At 36.2% G+C, this 20,952-nt stretch overlaps 1 protein-coding gene across 2 annotated transcripts in view; it reads right to left on the bottom strand.

Moving 5' to 3' along the window:
• Nucleotides 1–231: 231 nt before the first annotated feature.
• GLRB (glycine receptor beta) overlaps nucleotides 232–20,952 on the bottom strand; it is an 84,611-nt gene continuing 63,890 nt past the window's right edge. For both annotated transcript variants that reach the window (XM_081538003.1, XM_081538004.1), the window contains exons 8-10: nucleotides 20,402–20,554; nucleotides 9,954–10,246; nucleotides 232–2,687 (exon numbers count right to left, since the gene is read on the bottom strand). In XM_081538003.1, the coding sequence (XP_081394129.1) occupies nucleotides 2,391–2,687; nucleotides 9,954–10,246; nucleotides 20,402–20,554 (743 nt within the window). In that variant the 3' untranslated portion in view covers nucleotides 232–2,390. The remainder of the gene's footprint in view (nucleotides 2,688–9,953; nucleotides 10,247–20,401; nucleotides 20,555–20,952) is intronic.

The following is a 20,952-nucleotide window of genomic DNA, read 5'->3' as shown; positions in this document are numbered from 1 at the left end:
GTTAGGAAGGAGGGAGCCTTCAGACTGCTGTAACAGTTTATGAACATAAAAGGGAAACAAATTGGGTGGTGTTTGCAGAAATGGAGACCAGGTGGTCAGCCTAAGGGAGAGAAGTTTAGGGCTTGGAACTTGACAGCGGATACCATGTGAGAAACGAAGGTGGATGGACCTCAGAGGACTGGAATAGTGAGATTTTTTTAATCAGAAACAGAAAATAAGAGAAGCCACTGATTTGTAAGGAGAAGATCATTTTTATTTTGGAAAGATCGAATTTGCAACACTGATATCCAGGTAAATACTGCAAGTTTCCTAGAAAGACATAATATTTAAAGTACACAGATCAGAACTACCCTGGGGTTAACTGGCTAAATTCTCAACATAACAATAGAAAGCAAGTGTTAGTGGACACTGATTGTACTGCATTATGATCATTGTATAATGTTCCATTTGTAGTTATATATACACACTTAATCCTGGGATAGCTATTTATATATATTTGGGTAGTAAAATGGATCTTAGGAGGCTGCAATATTATATTACAGAAAAATTCATTCACATTATTTTCAAGAGATAAATGCTTACAAAATGAGACCTATTTTCCATTGGGTACATATCCCACTTAAAACTGTATGAAAATCAAACTCCCTACTATGAATGAAATTTGCAAGAATAAAGAAAAGAGACTATAAGGAAGTTTAATTATTATTAATACAAATTTAAATGGTCTAAGTCTTTTTCAAGACACTTTTTTCCTATCACAGTACCATTAAGATACTACTGCCCTGGGTCCTAGCAGGATGTTAAGTCCACCAATAGGGTGACTTGTAGTAATTTTAAAATTATTCAGATGGCTAAGCTTTTGCAACTAGAGGGTGCTGAAAGACCACAGAGGATTAGATACATCTCATTTTGAAAAGATTTAGTAATCAGTGACTCCTTTACAAACTAAAGTCTTCAATAAAATAGCCTTGAATTATAGGTTGCAGTTTGCATAAACTGTATGTAAACACACTTTATTTTTGAATTAACCACCCAAAATCTCAACTGCTACGAAATTCTCCACATAATGTAAATATACTTATTTGGCCTCATGTTTATGTTACGTGGATTACTGATAGTCCTAGTATCAGCTATGGAGAAATAAAAAGGTACTTTGGCTCTGATATTGCTAAGAAATTCAAGTCTTATAGACCAGAAAGTACTTATTTTCAAGTTGGAACAAGATCAAAGCAAGTAAGTTTAAGTAGTCCAGACTTTTAGCAAGAAAGAAAATGCAACTAGAGGTGAGGCCTAATGAAGTAATCATTTACTTAATTGTTAAATGTTTTGTAACAAGTCAAACATTATTCAAATAAGAAACAAGGAAATAAAAAAAATTAATTTTACTTTAAAATATGCTAGCATTTTAATAAAATAAAGAAGCTAAAATCTTTTAATGATTTTAATTTAATGATTATGGATTTTTCTTCCTAACTCAAGTTACTGCTAGTAATAAGGTATTTTCTTCTTGGTTTCTTAAAAATGGTATGAAATCACACTATTCATTACTATATTCCAATTTAAAATATTTATGACTCTTTTTAAGGCACAATGATTCTGTATACTCTGTATCAACAAAATAAAATTCATGAAAATATATTTAGGTTTTAAAGTGGACTAAATAGAATTTCTTTTATCAGAAATATTTAATCAATATATCTACTTTCTTATCAGAAACCAGAATTCATCACGAATGTAGGTAAATCTAGATTTCCCTTTGTTTCAAAAATGGTTACTGGATTTTATTGTCTGGCATTGCCAACATGGGCACACTTTAAAATTAGCTGACTTTATAAATTAGGAATCTTTTTGAACTTTATTTCTCCACAGCCCCCACATAATTATAGCTGATATATTTCTACTTATAAAGTTATACCATATGTAATATAATTTTGCTTTATCTGTAATAATACCATCTAAAATTATACAAGAATAAGATGGCTTTCTCTGAAAGTTACAAGGAAGATTTGAAATGCTACATATATTGGAATGCTGATCTTAACAGGGTTCAGCGTGCATACCATTTTATTATCAGAATTATCAGAAGTGTTTGCAATTTACACTAACTGGAGAGAAATGTTTGGATTTTATTTTATGTAGTATGCTTATCCTTCGTTTATTCCTAAAGCAATTATGTTTGCTTTACCTAAGTACATCATGATTAGAGCACAGACATAACACAATCATGCTGCCATTCCACATGAAGGTGCCATATTTGTGTTGCAATCCCATGGCATCCAAAATGCAATATACTGCTATGAAAATGCAAAGATTGTTCACAGATTGGCATTTATGAATGAGGTTGGTCACAATGCAATGGGATTTTACTTCATATGAATGGAAAGGGTTTATCATAAATATATAGACCAGTAGATAACGTTGAAGAATAAGAAGCAGAAAGGAAACAAGGCTCTTGCGTAAAGGTCAATTCTCTTCGCTGCTGTCGGAATAACGGGTTTGGCCGGAGGCGGCTTCTTGTTGTTCTTGGCCTGAGACTTCCCAAGTCCATTGTTGACCTCAATGGGTTTTCCATAGCAGTCATAATTGGACAATTCAAAATCTCTCGGTAAGCTTCCCACAATGCTGAAGTCGTTAGATCTCAGATCAGACTTGGACGTACAAACCTTTTTGCATCTGGTCTCACCAACCTGAGAATAAAAATTAAAGACAGAGGGTATTAGAAATTTTTGTATTTATAAAGAATCTTCAAAAATATATTTTAAAAAATTTGATGGTTTATTCAGTTGGCTAATGTCTCATTTAATCCACTAACAGAAATAATAGTACACTGATTAAACCACATAATTACCTGAACATTTATGGCTCTAAAATGTTGCCTATATAACAAGGCTTAAGTCACAGGCATAAACTTTCAGGAGGCTGTTTTATGTTAAGGGATCAGGGTACCTATCATCATTTATCTTAGGTGCTCCGAGGCTTGTGAGAGTTCTTAGCTGAAAGACTGATTAACAATAAAAATCCAACATTGAACTATGACACATATCATATTAGAAGACTATACAGAATACAAACATCTTCTGGTGCTTCTAACCTTTGACCTTCCTAGGGATTCTATTTCCAAATTGAGTGGTTTATAAATAACTGAAGTATGTATCCCTTCAGCAAGACCAACTGTATCTATAAATCACACTCACAAATAACTAAAAATGGTCACAATGATCATGAACCAAAGACTGATGAATGAAAGGCATTCATCACTTGTTGACTAAAGATAAAATAGTAGAGAATCCAAAGAAATTGTGTATATTTCAAGCAGATCATATCCTACAGAGAATATTCAGTTGATCATCTCTGAATTTCTAAATTTGACTCAATTTCCTATAATATACAAAATCATTATTTCACACTGAACTCTCTCTGGCCATCAGAAAAGCTCCTGGAAAAGACAGATGTATCGTGCTGACCTATGGTTTAAGGAGTGCCTCCACTGCTTAATCTACTGTTCTTACTTCCAGCCTTTGTGATTCACTCTTGTGGCTCAGCTGGTAAAGACTCTGCCTGCAATGTGGGAGTTATGGGTTTGATCCCTGGGTTGGGAAGATCCCCTGAAGAAGGCAAAGATGACTGAGTGACTTTCGCTTTTGGAGTCTTCACTAAAATATTTACTACTTTTACCAAAAAAGGAACCCATGCTACCATAACTCTCAGTATACTAGAGTTACACTAGTTTTTGCCTTATTAGTATAATATGTTGATTGATTTTTTGAATTCTATTTACATTTACTAGATTATGCCTGGGTAAAAATGATGCTTAATGTAAGGCATAAAACAAATTATTATCCAGCAGTCTTCCAGGTACCAGGACACTGTCATTTATGTGAACAGACACTGAGGCATGTTTTCTGGCAAAGTCAGGTGGCACTGTTTAGAGGTGGATAGCAAAGACAACCAACATACACTGAGTGAAAAAACAAGTGAAAATGTGTTTACACATCATCCTGGCTTTCTGCATTTAAGTTATTTCCATATTTTTCAATCTTGAACAAGCACTAGTAATGCTTTTTTAAGCTGGTTTACGAATGTTGGCTTTACCATTATATCATTAGACCACATAGGTATTTGTACAGTCCTGTTGGGTAAGAACTTTTGAAAAAGATGTTTAAGTAAATATAATAGTACAAAAGCACACAAGAAGTGGACTTCCCTGGTGGCCCAGTGGTTATGAATCTGCCTTCCACTGCAGGGAACATGGGTTCAACTGCTGGTTGAAGAGCTAAGATCTCACATGCTGCACCGAAACTAAGCCGGTACACCCACAGCTACTGAGCGCACGCGACTCAAGTAGAGAAGCCCGCGTACCACAGCAGGAGACACCAGGTGTCTCAACCAAGACCCAGTGCAACCAAATAAATAAATAATAAACAAACAAAAAAGAGTATACAAGAAACTGTTAATAAGTAGGAATGGGATTGACGCTCTGGAAGTTCATCCTTCTTGAATGTCTTATATGTTTAAAAAACGCGAATCACCAATATATTAAAATATTTAGAAAATGTCTGTTTAGCTCCATCCTGGTTTGATAAGACTTTGAGCTAAAGGAAGTGAACCTGAAAAAAGAGGATTCCTGATCCCCAGTTTTTAATGTGTAATTCCAGTCCCGCCAGTGTGAGAGCCTGGTGGGGCTTAAAGGGGAATTATGTCTTGAGGAGTCACCACTGATCCAGAGTCTGATCCAAATCAGTTTTACACAGCATCCAGGAAAATAGAGAAAATAGGGACTCATCAATATAATGAGACAGAACAAAGCTAGCAACTAGAATCGAAGTAATTTAAATGCAACTTTGGGAAATCATTCATATATATGCATGAACATATATTTAAAATTTACTTCCAGGTATTCTATTTAAATTCCCCAATTTGAAATCTTAAAAGGTCACTTTCAGCAAGCAGTCCATCATCATCACACACACACACACACATTTCCACTCACACACCTTTCCAGTAAGTGTCACAAACAGAAGACACAATTTGAAGCTCCAGTTTTTCAGTGTTGTTTGAAGGGTGTGTAAGCGCACTGTATAAAGATTGAATCACAACCTGCGCTGGAACAGAAATTGGAAACAGTCTCTGTGTAACAAACCTTTGCATCAGAGCAGCCTTCTGTGGGTACTTCAGACTCTTCCTCCCTTTAGAATCCTCCACTCCAAAAGCACTAATGATGCTTTGGAATCCACATATCAAAACAAAGGAGGACTTAAGCTTCTGACAGTAACTCAGGAAGCATGATTCTTATCAGTTTCTTTTTTTTTACTTTTTCACAAAGAAGGCTGTACATGTTTACTACAGAAATGCATTTACTCTGAGCTGTATTTTGTTCATGACTTCACGAATGGTTTCATTATCTGTAAGTAACCAGACAAGCAGCCAAATTTATATGATACTATAATCTAAGTCATACATTTAAACACCTCAAATTTTCTAGTTTTTTAAAATAAATTTATTCTTATTAGTAGATTCTGCCAGCAATGTTAATCATTATAAAATTGTATTAATATCTATACAGTTTATTAAAAATGTAGACAATGCATGTTATATTTATTCTGAAAGATTGTTTAAATATAGTAAATACCTAAAAGAAGAATAATTATTTCAATGTTAAAGTGATAAAATGAAAAAGCACCCCCAAAAGCTTCAGTTTAGTTATATCAAATGTTTAATATTTAATTTATTAAACCCTCTTCTATAAATGTATTTGGAGATTTTGATATCTGAAATGAAAGGTGTGAGTATGTGTGGGTGTGTTGGTGGAGAGAACCTCTACAATGGAAGTAATTTTCAATGGCGTGACAGAATTGAATAAGGAATAAACTTAGGTTCCCTACCACTCATAATTCTTTACCTAGTTAACTGGTCTCATCTTCTTCTGCTCATCAAAGACTTTATACAAACACAACTTTCTTTAGTTATTACTCTGCACATCAATATCAAATCAAATATTTACATAAGAGTACAAAGATAAAATAAATACTATTTTGTACTTACAAAATAAATGCTATTTAATAAATACTTAAAAATAAATAGTATTTAATACATTCTATTTAATAAATATTTACAAAATAAATACTATTTTAAACATTATAATATCATATGCATAGGGACTAAATAAACTACTTAAAGTAAGACAGTAACCCTCCTTAACACATTCTTAAAGGTGATCTTGGTTCTATGATTCTCTAATTTATAATTCCCCCATTGCTCCTCTCATGAACATGTCACTCATTTACTTTCATCATATAAACTTGTCATTTCTGAAAATTACTGGTAGCAAAAATGAGGTATTAATGCTACGATAATGAGACTGTCAGGGATAAAAAATGATGCACATAAGAACTTCCAAAACCTTCCAACTGTAGCCTCTAAGACTGTCTTTGTGGTCCTTCCCAGCTTGAATCTGCACACATGGAAAAGCAAATCACAGTAAACAATGTTTTTGCTTTTTTAATTTTAGGGAGATGTTGGCTGGAACAAAAAATAAATTCTTTTCCTTTTTGTTTTGAAAACAACAATATTTCTTGGCCAGAAGACTTAGGTGTGATTTCATGGTGATAAAGGTATGCTCTACAGATGATAAAGATGCTCAGAAGGGAATAATTCCTATATATTTTCAGTTCAGTTCAGTTAGTTCAGTCACTCAGTCGTGTCCGACTCTTTGTGACCCCATGAACCGCAGCAAGCCAGGCCTCCCTGTCCATCACCAACTCCCAGAGTCCACCCAAACCCATGTCCATTGAGTCAGTGATGCCATCCAACCATTTCATTCTCTTATTTAAATCAATTCTTATTTTAAAATACATATCATTATTATAAAGAAATAGCAATCATATTCATGCTACATGAATTGCAGCTCTGACTCATCTGGTGGATACTAGTGGTTGTTTAGTCACTAAGTCATGTCTGACTCTTGCGACCCCATGAACTGTAGCCTGCCAAGCTTCTCTGTCCATGGGATTCTCCAGGCAAGAATATTGGAGTGGGTTGCCATTTCCTTCTCCAGAAGATTCTCCCGACCCAGGAATCAAATCTGGGTTTCCTGCATTGCAGGTGGATTCTTTACTGAGCTATGAAGGAAGACTATGAAGGATACTGCTGCTGCTGCTGCTGCTAAGTTGCTTCAGTCGTGTCCAACTCCGTGCGACCCCATAGACGGCAGCCCACCAGGCTCCGCCGTCCCTGGGATTCTCCAGGCAAGAATACTGGAGTGGATTGCCATTTCCTTCTCCAGTGCATGAAAGGGAAAAGTGAAAGTGAAGTCGCTCAGTCGTGTCCGACTCTTAGCGACCCCATGGACTGTAGCCTACCAGGCTCCTCCATCCATGGGATTTTCCAGATACTAGGGGTTGGAAATAGATTCCTGTGAACAGCAATAGGTCCTCAACTGTTTTTATTGAATAAAAGTAGAAATATATGAGTGAAACAAATCAATAAACAAAATATTAGGACTTGTGGAGGAAGTACCAGATTTGGGGAAGGGAGAAACCTAAACAATTATATATGCATGATGGCAAGTGATTTTAAAAATCAGTATCAAAATATTTCTACAATTCAAATTTCACTGTGTTTCCATTAATTACCATTGTTATTCTGTCTAAAAATAAGTGATATATTCCCTGATTGAAGTTACTGAGCAAAAATTTGTATTTTGAAAAGCAAAATATACTAGAACAAAAGTATTTTGAAACTAAAGCCATAATTATATTTTACATTAGTAAAATCAATACATTAAAGGGCAATGGTTTTTAAATTTCCTTTTTCATATTTTCTTTCATGTGTCAATGTATAACAATCTTCTGAATTTGTCAGTCTTACATATTTGCTGTAAGTTGGATGTGTCTATTAAAGTTGAGTTATTTTTGGACTCATTTTCATTTTGAAGCTTGTCTCAGAATACAAATTTCACATAGGTTCCTGTGCATCTTGGAAATTTCATTTTGCAAGAAATAACAGTATCTTAAATTGATTTCTGGACATGAAAAGTGAAAGCCAGAAGGAAGGAACACAATATTTTTTAGGTGCTGAAAGAAAAGAATCATCAACCAGGAATCCTATTCCCAGTGAAAGCATCCTTTGGGAATGAAGGGAAACCAAGACATTCCCAGATGAAGGAAAATTAGAAGGATCTGCCACCAGGAGATCTAAAATAACGGATAAAGGAAATTCTCTAAAAGGAAAGAAAATAATAAAAGAACCTTGCAAAATCACAATAAAAGAAAGATCAAAGAAATGAAAAGTATCCATAAATACAAAAAACTTTCCTTCTCCCTTTGAGTTTTCCAAATTATCTTTGATGGTGCAGCAAAAATTATAACACTTTCTAATTAGTTTCTAAGGAATATTTTCAATAATTCTGTCATATAGAGGAAAATAAAAGATGTTAAGAGAGGTAACATCACACAAATTTGTAACATAATGACATTAAGAGACTGTGAAAAAGTCATGTATATATATAATGTAACACCTAGAACAATGATCATGCAAGGTACTGATACACTTACAAACAATACAGGAAACTTAAAATGTCATGCTAGAAACTGTTCAAGCAATCCACACAAAAGAAGGAAAAAAGAAAGATTTAAAAAATATAGAATACACAGGAAATAAAATATAAAATTGACTGAAGCCCAAACAGATCAATAAATTCATTAAATTTAAATGATCTAAACACAAAAATTAAAACATGATCATGGCAGAGAAAATTAAAAGCCATCAGCCAACCATATGTTGCCCACAAGAAATTCACTTCAATAGAATGATATAGACATGATGCATGGAAAAGGATGGAAAGAGATATGTTAAAGACATGATTTGTTTAAGGCCATGATAACTCCACATTAATGGATATTTTATACTTATTCTTCATGAAGAGGAATAGGGTATAAAGAGCTCTAGGGCCTGAGGAACCTCCCTACAAGATAGCAATGAAGAATTTGCAAGCAGACTTGACTATAGGCTCAGAAAATGAGTTGATGACTTAACAGAAAAACAAACAAACAAAAGAGCTTTAGGCAGAACCACCTAAGAACAGTTTACTGGCCTCTGTATCTAAAAGTGTGTCTAACACTCTAGGATTCAGTGGTGATGGTGGTGGTGAGCAAATGGACATGGTCTGGGGCCGGGGTAGGCAGGTAGGCAAGATTTCCCAGCTGCAGAATGGTCTGGACCTGTTAGTCTCTTGTGGAACTTCCCATGCTAAGTTCCATGGAATTGGTCCCCTGGATAAGGGTCTTCTCAACTTGAGGATATCAAGTAGGCATAATGGGATAAGTGGAGAGGTGTCCTTAACCCATGACACTGCCTGTGGCTCTAGGACTTATCAGTACCTGAATCTGGAGGCATTGTCCACTATTCTTAGATCCATCACCAAGTGACAAGGCAAGGTTATGGTTTTTCAGTTCTTCTCCAGCTACTCACCCTGCACCGGACATATCCCAAACCATGGGCATAGTTTACCTATGGGCCAGGCACCCAATAACGATGTAGCCTGCCTGACATGTGCTTTGTGAAGCTCTCCAACTTGATGAGGAAGAGGTGGGAGAATGAATCGAGAACATGGGCTCCCTATGCCTTCGGTGCTTCCCCCACAGTCCCCTGGCCGTTCATGAAGGCTTATCACATGAGAAAGAGTAGGAAGGTCTGGAGTTTGGGGTCTAGAGTTTGGGCAAGACCTCCACATTTGATATGAACATCATACTGAAGGAATTTAAGCATCCTTGAATTCCACAGAAGTCATCTAGCAATTTGATGGTTGATTCACTAAGTGTTCTATTCTTTTCCAAAAAGTAGATTGAGTTTAATTCTTTCTCATCTGTGAGCAAGAAATCAGTGTGAATCAATTCTACCAAACCTTTACACCCACAGAACGCATTTCACTGGCCGACGTCAGACGTCATCCTTACCTGCAAGGTGCTGATGTGAACGGGTGTGCCTGTGCCATTGACAGTGTTCTTTTTAGCCATGTTTCCCCCCTTGCCATCTGCTTGCTCGGCCTTGGCAATTCTGGCTTTTTCTGCTTCAACTCGCTTGGGGTTATTGAGCATCACCTGGACGACTGCGTACTCCACCAGGGAAGCAAAGCCGAAGAGAAGACAAGCGATGAGCCACACGTCCAGCGCCTTCACGTAGGACACCTTGGGAAGTTCTGCAGCCAGGGTTGTGCACTCAGAGGCCAAGCTCAGTACCGAGAAGATTCCTGCAGGACAGAGACCAGAATTCAAGATGCTTCTTGCTGCTGCTGCTAAGTAGCTTCAGTCGTGTCCGACTCTGTGCGACCCCATAGATGGCAGCCCACCAGGATCCTCTGTCCCTGGGACTCTCCAGGCAAGAATACTGGAGTGGGTTGCCATTTCCTTCTCCAATGCATGCATGCATGCTAAGTCACTTCAGTCATATCTGACTCTGTGCGACTCCATGGACAGCAGCCCACCAGGCTCCTCTGTCCACGGGATTCTCCAAGTGAGAATACTGGAATGAGTTGCCATTTCCTTTTCCAATATGCTTCTTTTTTTTTAACTATTATTTTTATTTATTTATTTTTTATTTTTTAACTTTACAATATTGTATTTGTTTTGCCATACATTGACATGAATCCATCATGGGTGTACATGTGTTCCCCTTCCAGAACCCCCCTCCCACCTCCCTCCCCATCCCATCCCTCTGGGTCATCCTGGTGCACCAGCCCCAAGCGCCCTGTATCATGCATCGAACCTGGACTGGCAATTCATTTCACATATGATAACTGACATGCTTCAATGCCATTCTCCCATATCATCCCGCCCTCTCCCTCTCCCATAGAGTTCATAATACTGTTCTATTTATCTGTGTCTCTTTTGATGTCTTGCATACGGAGTTATCTTTACCCATTGACTAAATACCATATATATGTGTTAGTATACTGTATTGGTGTTTTTCTTTCTGGCTTACTTCACTCTGTATAATAGGCTCCAGTTTCATCCACCTCATTAGAACTGATTCGAATGTATTCTTTTTAATGGCTGAGTAATGTAAATGTTGTACAATCACTGTTCTTTGATGAAATCTGTCTCCAGTAACTGGAGAAGGAAATGGCAACCACTCTGGTATTCTTGCCTGGGAAATCCCATGGATGGAGGAGCCTGGTGGGCTACAGTCCATTCGGGTCACAAGAGTCAGACATGACTTAGAGATTAAACCACCACCACCTCTCCAGGAACCCACTGTCACTCAAGTTCCTTTAAGCATAAAGAGTAGAAGAAATACTATGTAGATAATTTTTATGGAGGAATTATTTACTGTGGGTAAGGATGCATGTAAACATCTAACATATTTTTAAAATAAATATAAATGTAAACCAAGGTATAAAAACCACCATTTGGATCTTATGTAAATATTAAAGATACCTAAAACTATTCCATAGTATCTCTAAGGAAGCCACAAAGCTCTCTGATTAGAGAAGTTATTTCACTTCTTAGCTTTACTCTAAACATTTATAGAGCTGAGTTTTGCTCCCTGAACTACTAAGTCAGAACAAGAATAGAACATATAAAGCAATTTTCTGATAAGACTCAAAATTTTAAAAAATCTAATAGAAAAGACAAAGTGGAGAACATCCTGGATTATATCAGGGAAAACAAATGATTCTAGCTTTTTAAGGAAAGAATGAAATCTTGCTATATGTTATATTAACCTTTATGGGACAATAACTAGTTGAATATCAATTTAAGTCAAATAAGTGTAAAATCCCAAAGGAGAATAGCAATAATTCATCTCCCTCTTTCTCTCCCCTCCTGCCACACTCCTAAACTTTCCCTGGGTCTTCCTTCCTCAGTTTTCAGAAGAGGGTCTGGGAAGCATGACTCCTTGGGACCATCACCAGCACATACTGGGCTGGAGCCTCAGGTAAGGTCATGGAAGCCTCACTCTAAGTCAAGCAGGAGCAGGTTTGCCTCAGCTCTGAGACTGAATTTCAGTTATGGGGCTATGTGCACCTTTTTCCTCCTAGATGTGACCACTTCTGAGAGCTAGTGAATATATTACCGTAATGATGAAAGATGTACTTGGCTGTCTTTGCTCTTGCACTGGGAATACAGTAAGTACTATACTAGTATCAATAATCAGCTAAAACATTGAAAAATATATATTCCATCAGCTGCATCATTTCAGAGGCTTCTGAAAGGTGTGGAGATTTTTTATTTTTGTTTGTAAATATTGAAGAGCTAAGAGACTCTCCCAGAAAGAGAGACTTTTTGTAAGATATAACTTCCGCAGATAGAAACAATATTCAGTATATACATATGCATGTATATAACACTATTACATATATACATGTCTATAATAATATTACATATATATATTTAGGCTTGCTAAACATCTCATTTACTATTATAGTAACTATCCTTCATCCTGATGAAAATTAATTATATAGTAGCACTATATTTTAAAAGTTAACATAGGTTTTAATGTTTTCTAGCCTGGAAGTGAAAAATAGCATAAAAATCCAAGATCTTCTCAATCATTGCCCTAACCTCAGTTAATTATACTTATGGGCACTCATTTGGTAAGTCATTTTTTCAAATCATTCTTTTAAAATTTTTAATCAAATGTTACCTCAACTTAAGCAAAAAGGGGCCTTGAGATAGGCTATACTGACCGTTCTCTGTGTTTTCATAGCATTCCATTCTCATCAATAACACAGAATGTATCACATTGTAGCAAACTTAGTAGCATACCTGAACCTTTATCTTGACATATTAGAAACCTTATGAATGAAATGGAGAATAGTGTCAGATTAGAAGGTCTTGAAAGTCCTAGTGTGGATCTCTAATAGTATTTGGTAGAGAAATGATATTATCAAAAGAATGTTTCAGTAATGTCCCTCTAGTAGGGATATAGAAATAGACTAACAAAGAGAAAATAGGAAATGCAGAAACAAAGAATAACAAAATGAATGATAGGATTGATGTAGAAAGAAGGATTTTGGAAGAAACATTTTTTAAAACTTGGTTACCAATTAAAGAAAGAAGGTAGACTGAGACAAACTTCTGGACAGAATGACTGGGGAAACATGAAATGCATAATAGGAATAGGAGGCTATGGAAAAGATGTGACTTTGAAAGGAAAATACCTAGTTAGGTCAGATAAGGGTCTAGAGACAAAGAACTGGTAACCACAACTCAGCACCAGGCACCCAGAAACTTGTTAAAGGACAAACTGGCCAGTATCATTCAGGAGAGTCATGGTGAAAAGGGAAGGGACTCTGAGGCAGGGATGCTCAGGTGTCAGAAAAAGGGGATCAAAGAAGCACAGAAGAATTAGGAGGAATAGAATATTAATAGACATTTGGGAGGTATTTAAAGTCCCAGGTGTTAAGTTAATAAAAACCATGGTGGCCAATTCCATTAAGATTTGTATCATTTTGAAGAAGTAGGAATGGAAATAGAGACGAATTGAGGGACATGACTGTGTACCTTGTCTATAGGAAATCATATTAAAATAGGAAACATCCATTTGCTCTTTTATCCTAAAATAAGAAATCTGAGAAAATAATATTTCTCTAGACAAATGATTCAGTATTTTCTTAAGACAGCTGTCAGATGGTATTACTTCACTTCTAACTAACCCATAGTGAAATTCTGCTCGAATTTTACTATATTATGAACCAATAAAAAGAAATGTGAAGCCCATCATTCATACAAATGTGGATTTTTATAATTTTAGTATTGTGTTCTTAATAAAATATCCCTATTTAATGGAGCACCTCTTTAATAAATTTCAGGACTTCTTAGTTCAATATTTCTACAAATGTTTAAAATATATAGTCCTTATTTGTTGTTTGTTAATTTTCACTCTCTAGTGCAAAAATAAGTCAAGCCTAGACTTTAAATCAGGGAATATGCCGTAAAATTTATATCAGTTCTGATAAATAGATGTGAAGGTCTACATATATTAAATGTTATGGCTGACAAATAGTATAAATTAAAGCAATAATAAATTACATAAAGAATTGACCTGGACAAAACATTTATAAAGAATTCAGAGTGAAGAGAAAGTTGTCTAGCTCATCAGTATAAAGAAAATACTTCATAGTGATAAAATCCTTAAAGGACCATTATTTATAATGAATTCTGATTGTGGGATATCCAGAGAGTTCTCATTCGGCCACTCTCAGAGGAAACATCTGTAGAATGATTCTTTAATAGCACATATGCTAGGAATGCACTGAATTAAAGAGGACTACCCAAAACTAGAAGACCAAAAAAGGAAAAGAAGAAATAAAGAAAAAAAAAAAAGTGTGAAGAATGGAAAGGACAAGAAAGGGGGTTCTATTCACAACAAACAGAACCAACAGAGCAAGTTTAGGAGAAATTGTGCACAGCAGCTACTATCTAAACCTCAAATCGTTTTTATCCCATACTGAGATGAATTACAATACGTGCTAAATTCCTATACATGTAGTTGTTATTAATAACATGAAAATTCATTTAGAAATACTGCTAAATTATTATATCAGCATGTTATCATTTTACATCACTCTAACCAAAGGGCAGTTAAAAGCAAAACTACAACTGCTACCATGTGCAAATCCAAAAATACTTTCGAAATTCTTGAAGAAGATTCTTATAATCAAAAAGATCTTGAACCACTGCTCCAGATGATAAGAAAAGTCTATAAGAAGAAAGAAAGGTACTATACGTGGCCTGCTAGAGACCTGAATTATGACCTGAGTTATCCATCTTTTTATATTTATGATTGAAAATTATTTGTTTTAAAAAATCCTTTTTTAGCAGCAACTAAAGCATTTTATGTACCAGGAAAAGAAAATGTTAAAGCTTCCTTAGAGTAAGAAGTATAAGACATTCCTGCCACAATCACTTTTATACTTAAAGAAATAGCTGAAGACAAAGTCTACCTAAAATTCACAGAGGAAGCTTTGATTATGTTAACAATGAAGAATGTAAATCAAAAAAAGACAGGAAGAAAAATAAAACTAGAATACAAAACCGATCCTTTTTTAAAAAAGCAAAGTGAATCTAGGGTAAATTCCTAAATTTTTAAAAATAATATGAGCCATCCTAGGAAAAGATTGGAAAATTAATTTTGTAACTTTTTGAAACAACGTAGGAAAAAATAGAGAAAGGAAATATACACTGCGTCAAAACAGCCATATTGACAGAATATTCTGAAATTTAATCTAAGTCAATAATCTAAGTCAAAATGATTTCATTTTTCTTTTTGGGTAAAATTATAAATATGTGTGGGTCTAATAACAGTGCTTCAAAATACCTGAAGCATAATTCCATAATTAGAGTTGGAGATTTTAACAACACCCTCATCAATAACTATGACCTAGACAAAAGACAGGAAAGATTTTAAAAGTACTATCAACTAACTTGACTCCATTCATATGTATGAATACCACACCAACAATGACAAACATGCACTGCAAGTGTACATGGGATGATGCTAAGAAACGTATGCTAGGCTGGGCCATTAAAAAAGGCTCAATAGACATGAAAGTATTGAAATCATAAAGTATGTTCCCTGATAAAATTAAAAACAAATCATATTCAAGTACTCATGAAAATCCTACATATTTGGAAACCAAACTACACATATCTAAAAAATCCATGGGCCCAAGAAATCATAATGTAAATAAGAAAAAAAATTTAATGAAAGAAGGTAAAAATATGTCAACATTTGTGCACTTCAGCTAATGCAGGGCTTACAAAGGAAATCTGTAACTTTAAGTGCTCAAATTAAAAAAGAAGAAAGACCTAAAATGAACTGAGTTTCTACTTCAAGCATCAAAACAAAGATCAAATAAAATCTATTAGAATCGAAAAAAGAGTAGGTATATGTTTCTGTATGGCTGATTCATTTTGCTATACAGCAGACACTAATACAACATTATGAATCAACTATGTTCCAATAAAAATTGTTACTCCTAACAAATTAATTTAAAAATTAAAAAAATTAAAAATCTAAACTAAGTGAAAAGAAAGAATAGAGAGCTAAAATCAATGAAAAAGAAAAATAAATAGAAAAAAATGAATGAAATCAAAGCTGATGTTTTGAAAATACCAAGGTAATGGATAAGCCTTTAGCTAGAGCAGTAAAAAAAAAAAAAAAATTCACCAGTTAACAATATCAGGAATATACAGGAATGAACACATTGCTACAGCTAGACATTAAAAGGAAAAATCAATATTATGAACACGTTTGTGCTAATAATTTTTCCAACTCATCTATCATCTAGGAATCAGTTGGTAAAATTCATCAAATAAAGGGAAACAACGTAAACATTTAAACATACACAGAGAAAGCATCTGGCAAAATTCAACAGTCATGATAAAAACTCTGCCAACTAGGAAAAGCAGGGAACCTCTTCAACCTGATCAAGAGAGCTACAGAATAGAGAGCCGGTATTATATGCAACAGTGAATGCTTCAACTATTGCTACCCAGAGTCAGGAATAAACATCTCTCACAATTCTATTCAACATTGTACTAGAGGCACCACAAGAAGACACAAAAATTAAGTGTTTGGGGAGTATGTGACAGAGGAGTATATAAAACAAGCAAAACGGTACCATTATGTCGATAAACACTATTTTAGAAAAGTAAAACGTACTTTCCCCATAAAACGCAGAAATCTCATTTCTAGGTGTTTCTCCAAGAGTAATGAAAACATATGCCCACACAGAGACTTGTACACAATTATTCACAGCATCAATTGTAATACTCCAAAACTGGAAACAACCCAAATCTCCAACAACTGTTTAATGGGAAAGCATACTATCGAAGTGGAGCAGGACCCTGTGGTCTTTGTCCCTCATGTCTTCTGTCTGCCTTCTGTCTGTGGAAAAACTGAAGCCAAAGAATAAGTTTAATCAAAGAAGTGAGAAAATGCAGAAACAAAAGAAAACAAAGGACATCAAATAATAATAGTTTAGTCATGAAGCATAGTCAAAAACCTTTGGCTTCCCTAGTGGCTCAGTGGTAAAGAATCCTCCTGCAACACAAGAGACTCAGGAGATGCAGGTTCTATCCCTGAGTTGGGAAGATCCTCTGGAGGAGGAAATGGCAACTCATTCCAGTACTCTTGCTGGGAAAATCCCATAAACAGAGGGGCCTGGTGGGCTACAGTCCATGTGGTCACAAAGAGTCAAACATGACTAAGCGTCTGTGCCTGCACGCATGCATAAGAACTGAGTCATATCTTGTGAGCCGTCATGTAGATACTAAAACCTCCACCAGGTGGAGAAGTTAACTACATGATGACCAGACTGTAGCCCCTTCCCACCGCTACTACTTACCCATCCTCTTCTACTTTTGGCACCTAACAGTGTCCGGCGAGTTGTTCACACTGCCCATCTCCAGGTCGCCGGCCTATGCTCTCCTGAGGTCACTCCCACCAGGCTTTCTCCTTCTCTTCACTCCATGGACATTCTTTGTCCTTTACGCCAGTGACTCCCCAGGCTGCTAAAGCCAAGGGCAATTTTTAGCCCTGGCCTTGACCTACAGGCACTGACTGGTCACTCTCCTGCCCTGAAAATACATAATTATCCACTTGGCAGGATTCTAGGAAACCACATCACATGGGTTGTTCTGCATCTTCTCAATCTCAAGGATTTAGCTCTGAGACTCCACTACCTCCATTCCACTCACCCCTCTAAATACCATCTAAATCCTGAGAAATCTCAAATTCAGTTCTCCAATTTTGTTTCCTCCAAGACACCCTAGACTTGTACAGCCTACTACCTACCTGCTATCTCCACCTAACAGACATCTCAAACTCAGTGCATCCAGAACCTCCCCACATTCTCAAAACTACTCTACCTGAAGCTTTACTCACCTCTGTTAATGGCAATTTCATCTCATAAGTTTATTCTACTTCCTTAAATCTCACATGCAACACATCTACAAATCTCTCTCTACCACATCCATCATCTAATATTCATAAGTACCTCCACTAACACTCCCTGGCTCACACTAGTGATTATTTCAGGCTTCCTACCTGCTTTCCTTGCTTCTATTTTTGCCGCCTTTGCTGCCTTTCAGCCTATTCTAAACAAAGCAGTAAAGAGAAACAGTTACAGTTTCAATCAGATCATACCCAAAAGCCCTCAGGGCCTTCACATTTCACTCTGAATAAGAGCCAAAGTCACCAGAATTCCTTAAGAAGTGTTCCACAGCCCATCTCTCACCACGGTTAATTTTCTGACCTCATCTACTGATTCCCTCTTCTCTCACTAGACTCCTTAGTGTCCTAGGCAGGCTTCTGCCTCAAGGATGCTGCCCTGATCGCTGACCAGTCACACTCTCTTCCTAGAAATCCACAGCGGTCCATTCACTCCCCTCCTTCCTGCTCTTCTCAACATCACTTTCTCATTGAGGCAATTCTCCACAAGCAGGCTGCTGCCCTCAGCTTTCCCTCCTGTGTCTCCATCTTACATATTATATGTTGTACTTATTTGGTGTCTGTTTCTTCCCAAGAGAGCATGAATTCACTGAGGCTGAGTTGTGCTTTTTAAAATCTATTTTATAAACTATTTATTCACTACTTACTCTTTAACCACATCCCCATCATTTTGCATAGTACCTAACCATAGTCAATACTCCATAGATACCTGATGAATAAACTAGAATGTGTCTAAATGCTTTGTAAACTGTAAAGTAAGATGTAAATGAGGCATATTATGAACTCATGAATGGGCTTAACACTCACTTTTTTTCCCAAACTTCCAAAAGTCCCTGCAGTACTTTTCCATCCCTGTTGATGTCCAAGAGTATGTTCATAGAGGCTGGATCTGATGGCTAGTTGTTACAACTGGTAAGCACAGAGCTGGAATTCAGACCTGGTTTGATTCTAGAGATTGATATTTAACCATTAACTTCTTTCCAAATAGTAGGTCTGCTGGATGCTAAGTGATAGCTCATGAATTTCATAATCAGAAGTCCTATAAGAGAGGAAGGTTTACAGAGAGTTTCCTCCAAAAACAAGTCAGAGATTGGGATGTCTCCAGAGCATCCTTGGAAGGCTAATATTTCAATCTATATCACTGCATGAGAGTAAGATAACTCTAATAAGCAGAATATTTAGCAATTTAAGGGAAAAGTATGATATTTTTGACAAGCATAAGACTTTAAATCAAGTTTTGAGGTGTTTTAGTCCCAGTGCAATATCTACAAAGTTAATTCTACTTTCCTACAGGATTAATCTATCAACTGTATTGTCTTCATTAGAGATACACAATTCTTAGGATGAAATTTCTCACTTTTTTTTTGCTTATTAAGATATAGATTTGGTCTCTATGGTTATTAGAGAAAAATCGCCAAATTTCTTATCTGGATAAAACTGTCATTTTCATTGGCTCTTTCCTGATTTCCTATTCTTTAATGTCTGTATTTCATTTAATTCCTCCAGTAAGTCAGGAGTGAGGCTTGCACAAGGTCTTTTGAAGATAGAAAAAAAATAAAACGCTGAAGTTAATCAGGTTGCTAAGAGGTCACATATTTCACAGACTTAACTATGTAAGTTCAATGTGATGTTCAGAAAACACACACACATACACATGAATGACAAATTTTAAAACTCTCCAAGCAATCAAAATATGTTGTTATGCAATCAAAATATGTTGTTATGATGTACTTATTTTGAAGTTTATTCACTTTACCCAGAAGAAAGGCTCTCAATTATTTTCCCAACCGAAGACTATTTAAGCCTTAATACAGATATAATTTCCAACTCTGGCTAATGGTGTTTCTATGTCACAGAGCATTAAAAATAACAAACAGGCTTGATATATATCTATAGGATAGCCAGATCCTATTCTCTCTAGCTTTCCTGATGGTACGCACACAATAATTAGTGTTCAGGAAAATGATGCCAAGTCATTTTTACACTTGATCTTAGCCAAAAGGCCGAGAAGCGATGCCAAGTCATTTTTAAAACGATAAATGTTATTACACATTCCCTGATGAAAAGTATGAGATCGTATGTAATATGATTTAGAAAGATTTCTACCCAAATAGTCTTTTGCTTTTAAGCGTGGCACCACTGGGGATTTTAGGCTTCCATCATCCATGAAAATCGCTTATTAATAATTATTTCATGAGCATCAATTTAGGATGGATTAACTGCTTAAAATACTCCAAGGACACAAAAAGAGAAAACTTGGTTTAATTATAGAATGCATAAACACAGAGAAAATCTAGTTCAATGTCAAGGATTGGAGGAAGTCTGGGGAAAGATTACAAACAATTCCAAGACTCATTTTTTTCAAATGATTTCATATGAATTCAAAATTACGTAGTCATTTCTATAAAGACGCAAGCATGCTCCTGACCCCCCGAGAGAGATACTTTACCCAGGGGCACTCTGGCAGCACTGGCGTCGGGGTTGATCCAGAAGGAAAGCCAGGACAGAACCACGATGAGCAGGGTCGGGGCATAGACGCCCATCATGTAGAAGCCCACCTGCCTCCTCAGGGTGAAGATGACCTCCACACACGTGTAGTACCCTGCCAGACACAGACGCAAACAGGAGTGAGGTTCCTGACACATTCGACTGCAAAATCACAGTGTGCACATACATTAGGAGTCATTTCTGCTTGAGAAAATTTCACAAAGTGAACTCCACCAAAAATGGAGTATTTTTTTCTGTAAATATACATCATTTATGTGATCTAAGAGGATGGAATGAGGGGACCTGTTTCACCCAATCTTTCACAACTCCATTATGAGATTGAGAACCTGACATCCATGCTGCTCTGTGATACCCAGTCTCAGCTTTTAAGTCTTTGTTCAGAGATTTTGCAATGACTCAAACTTTTTATTATCCCTGGGTACTCTGAGAGCCACTGGGAACAGCCAACTGAAGCAGAGCAAGTCTACAAAGAAACACTCCTGGATTATGCAT

This window comes from Giraffa tippelskirchi, chromosome 11 (assembly GCF_054371585.1).
Source record: "Giraffa tippelskirchi isolate mGirTip1 chromosome 11, T2T-mGirTip1v1.2.pri, whole genome shotgun sequence".
NCBI lineage: Eukaryota > Metazoa > Chordata > Mammalia > Artiodactyla > Giraffidae > Giraffa > Giraffa tippelskirchi.
Note: the sequence above shows the minus strand (reverse complement) of the source record. Positions and strands in the feature narration are given on the sequence as shown.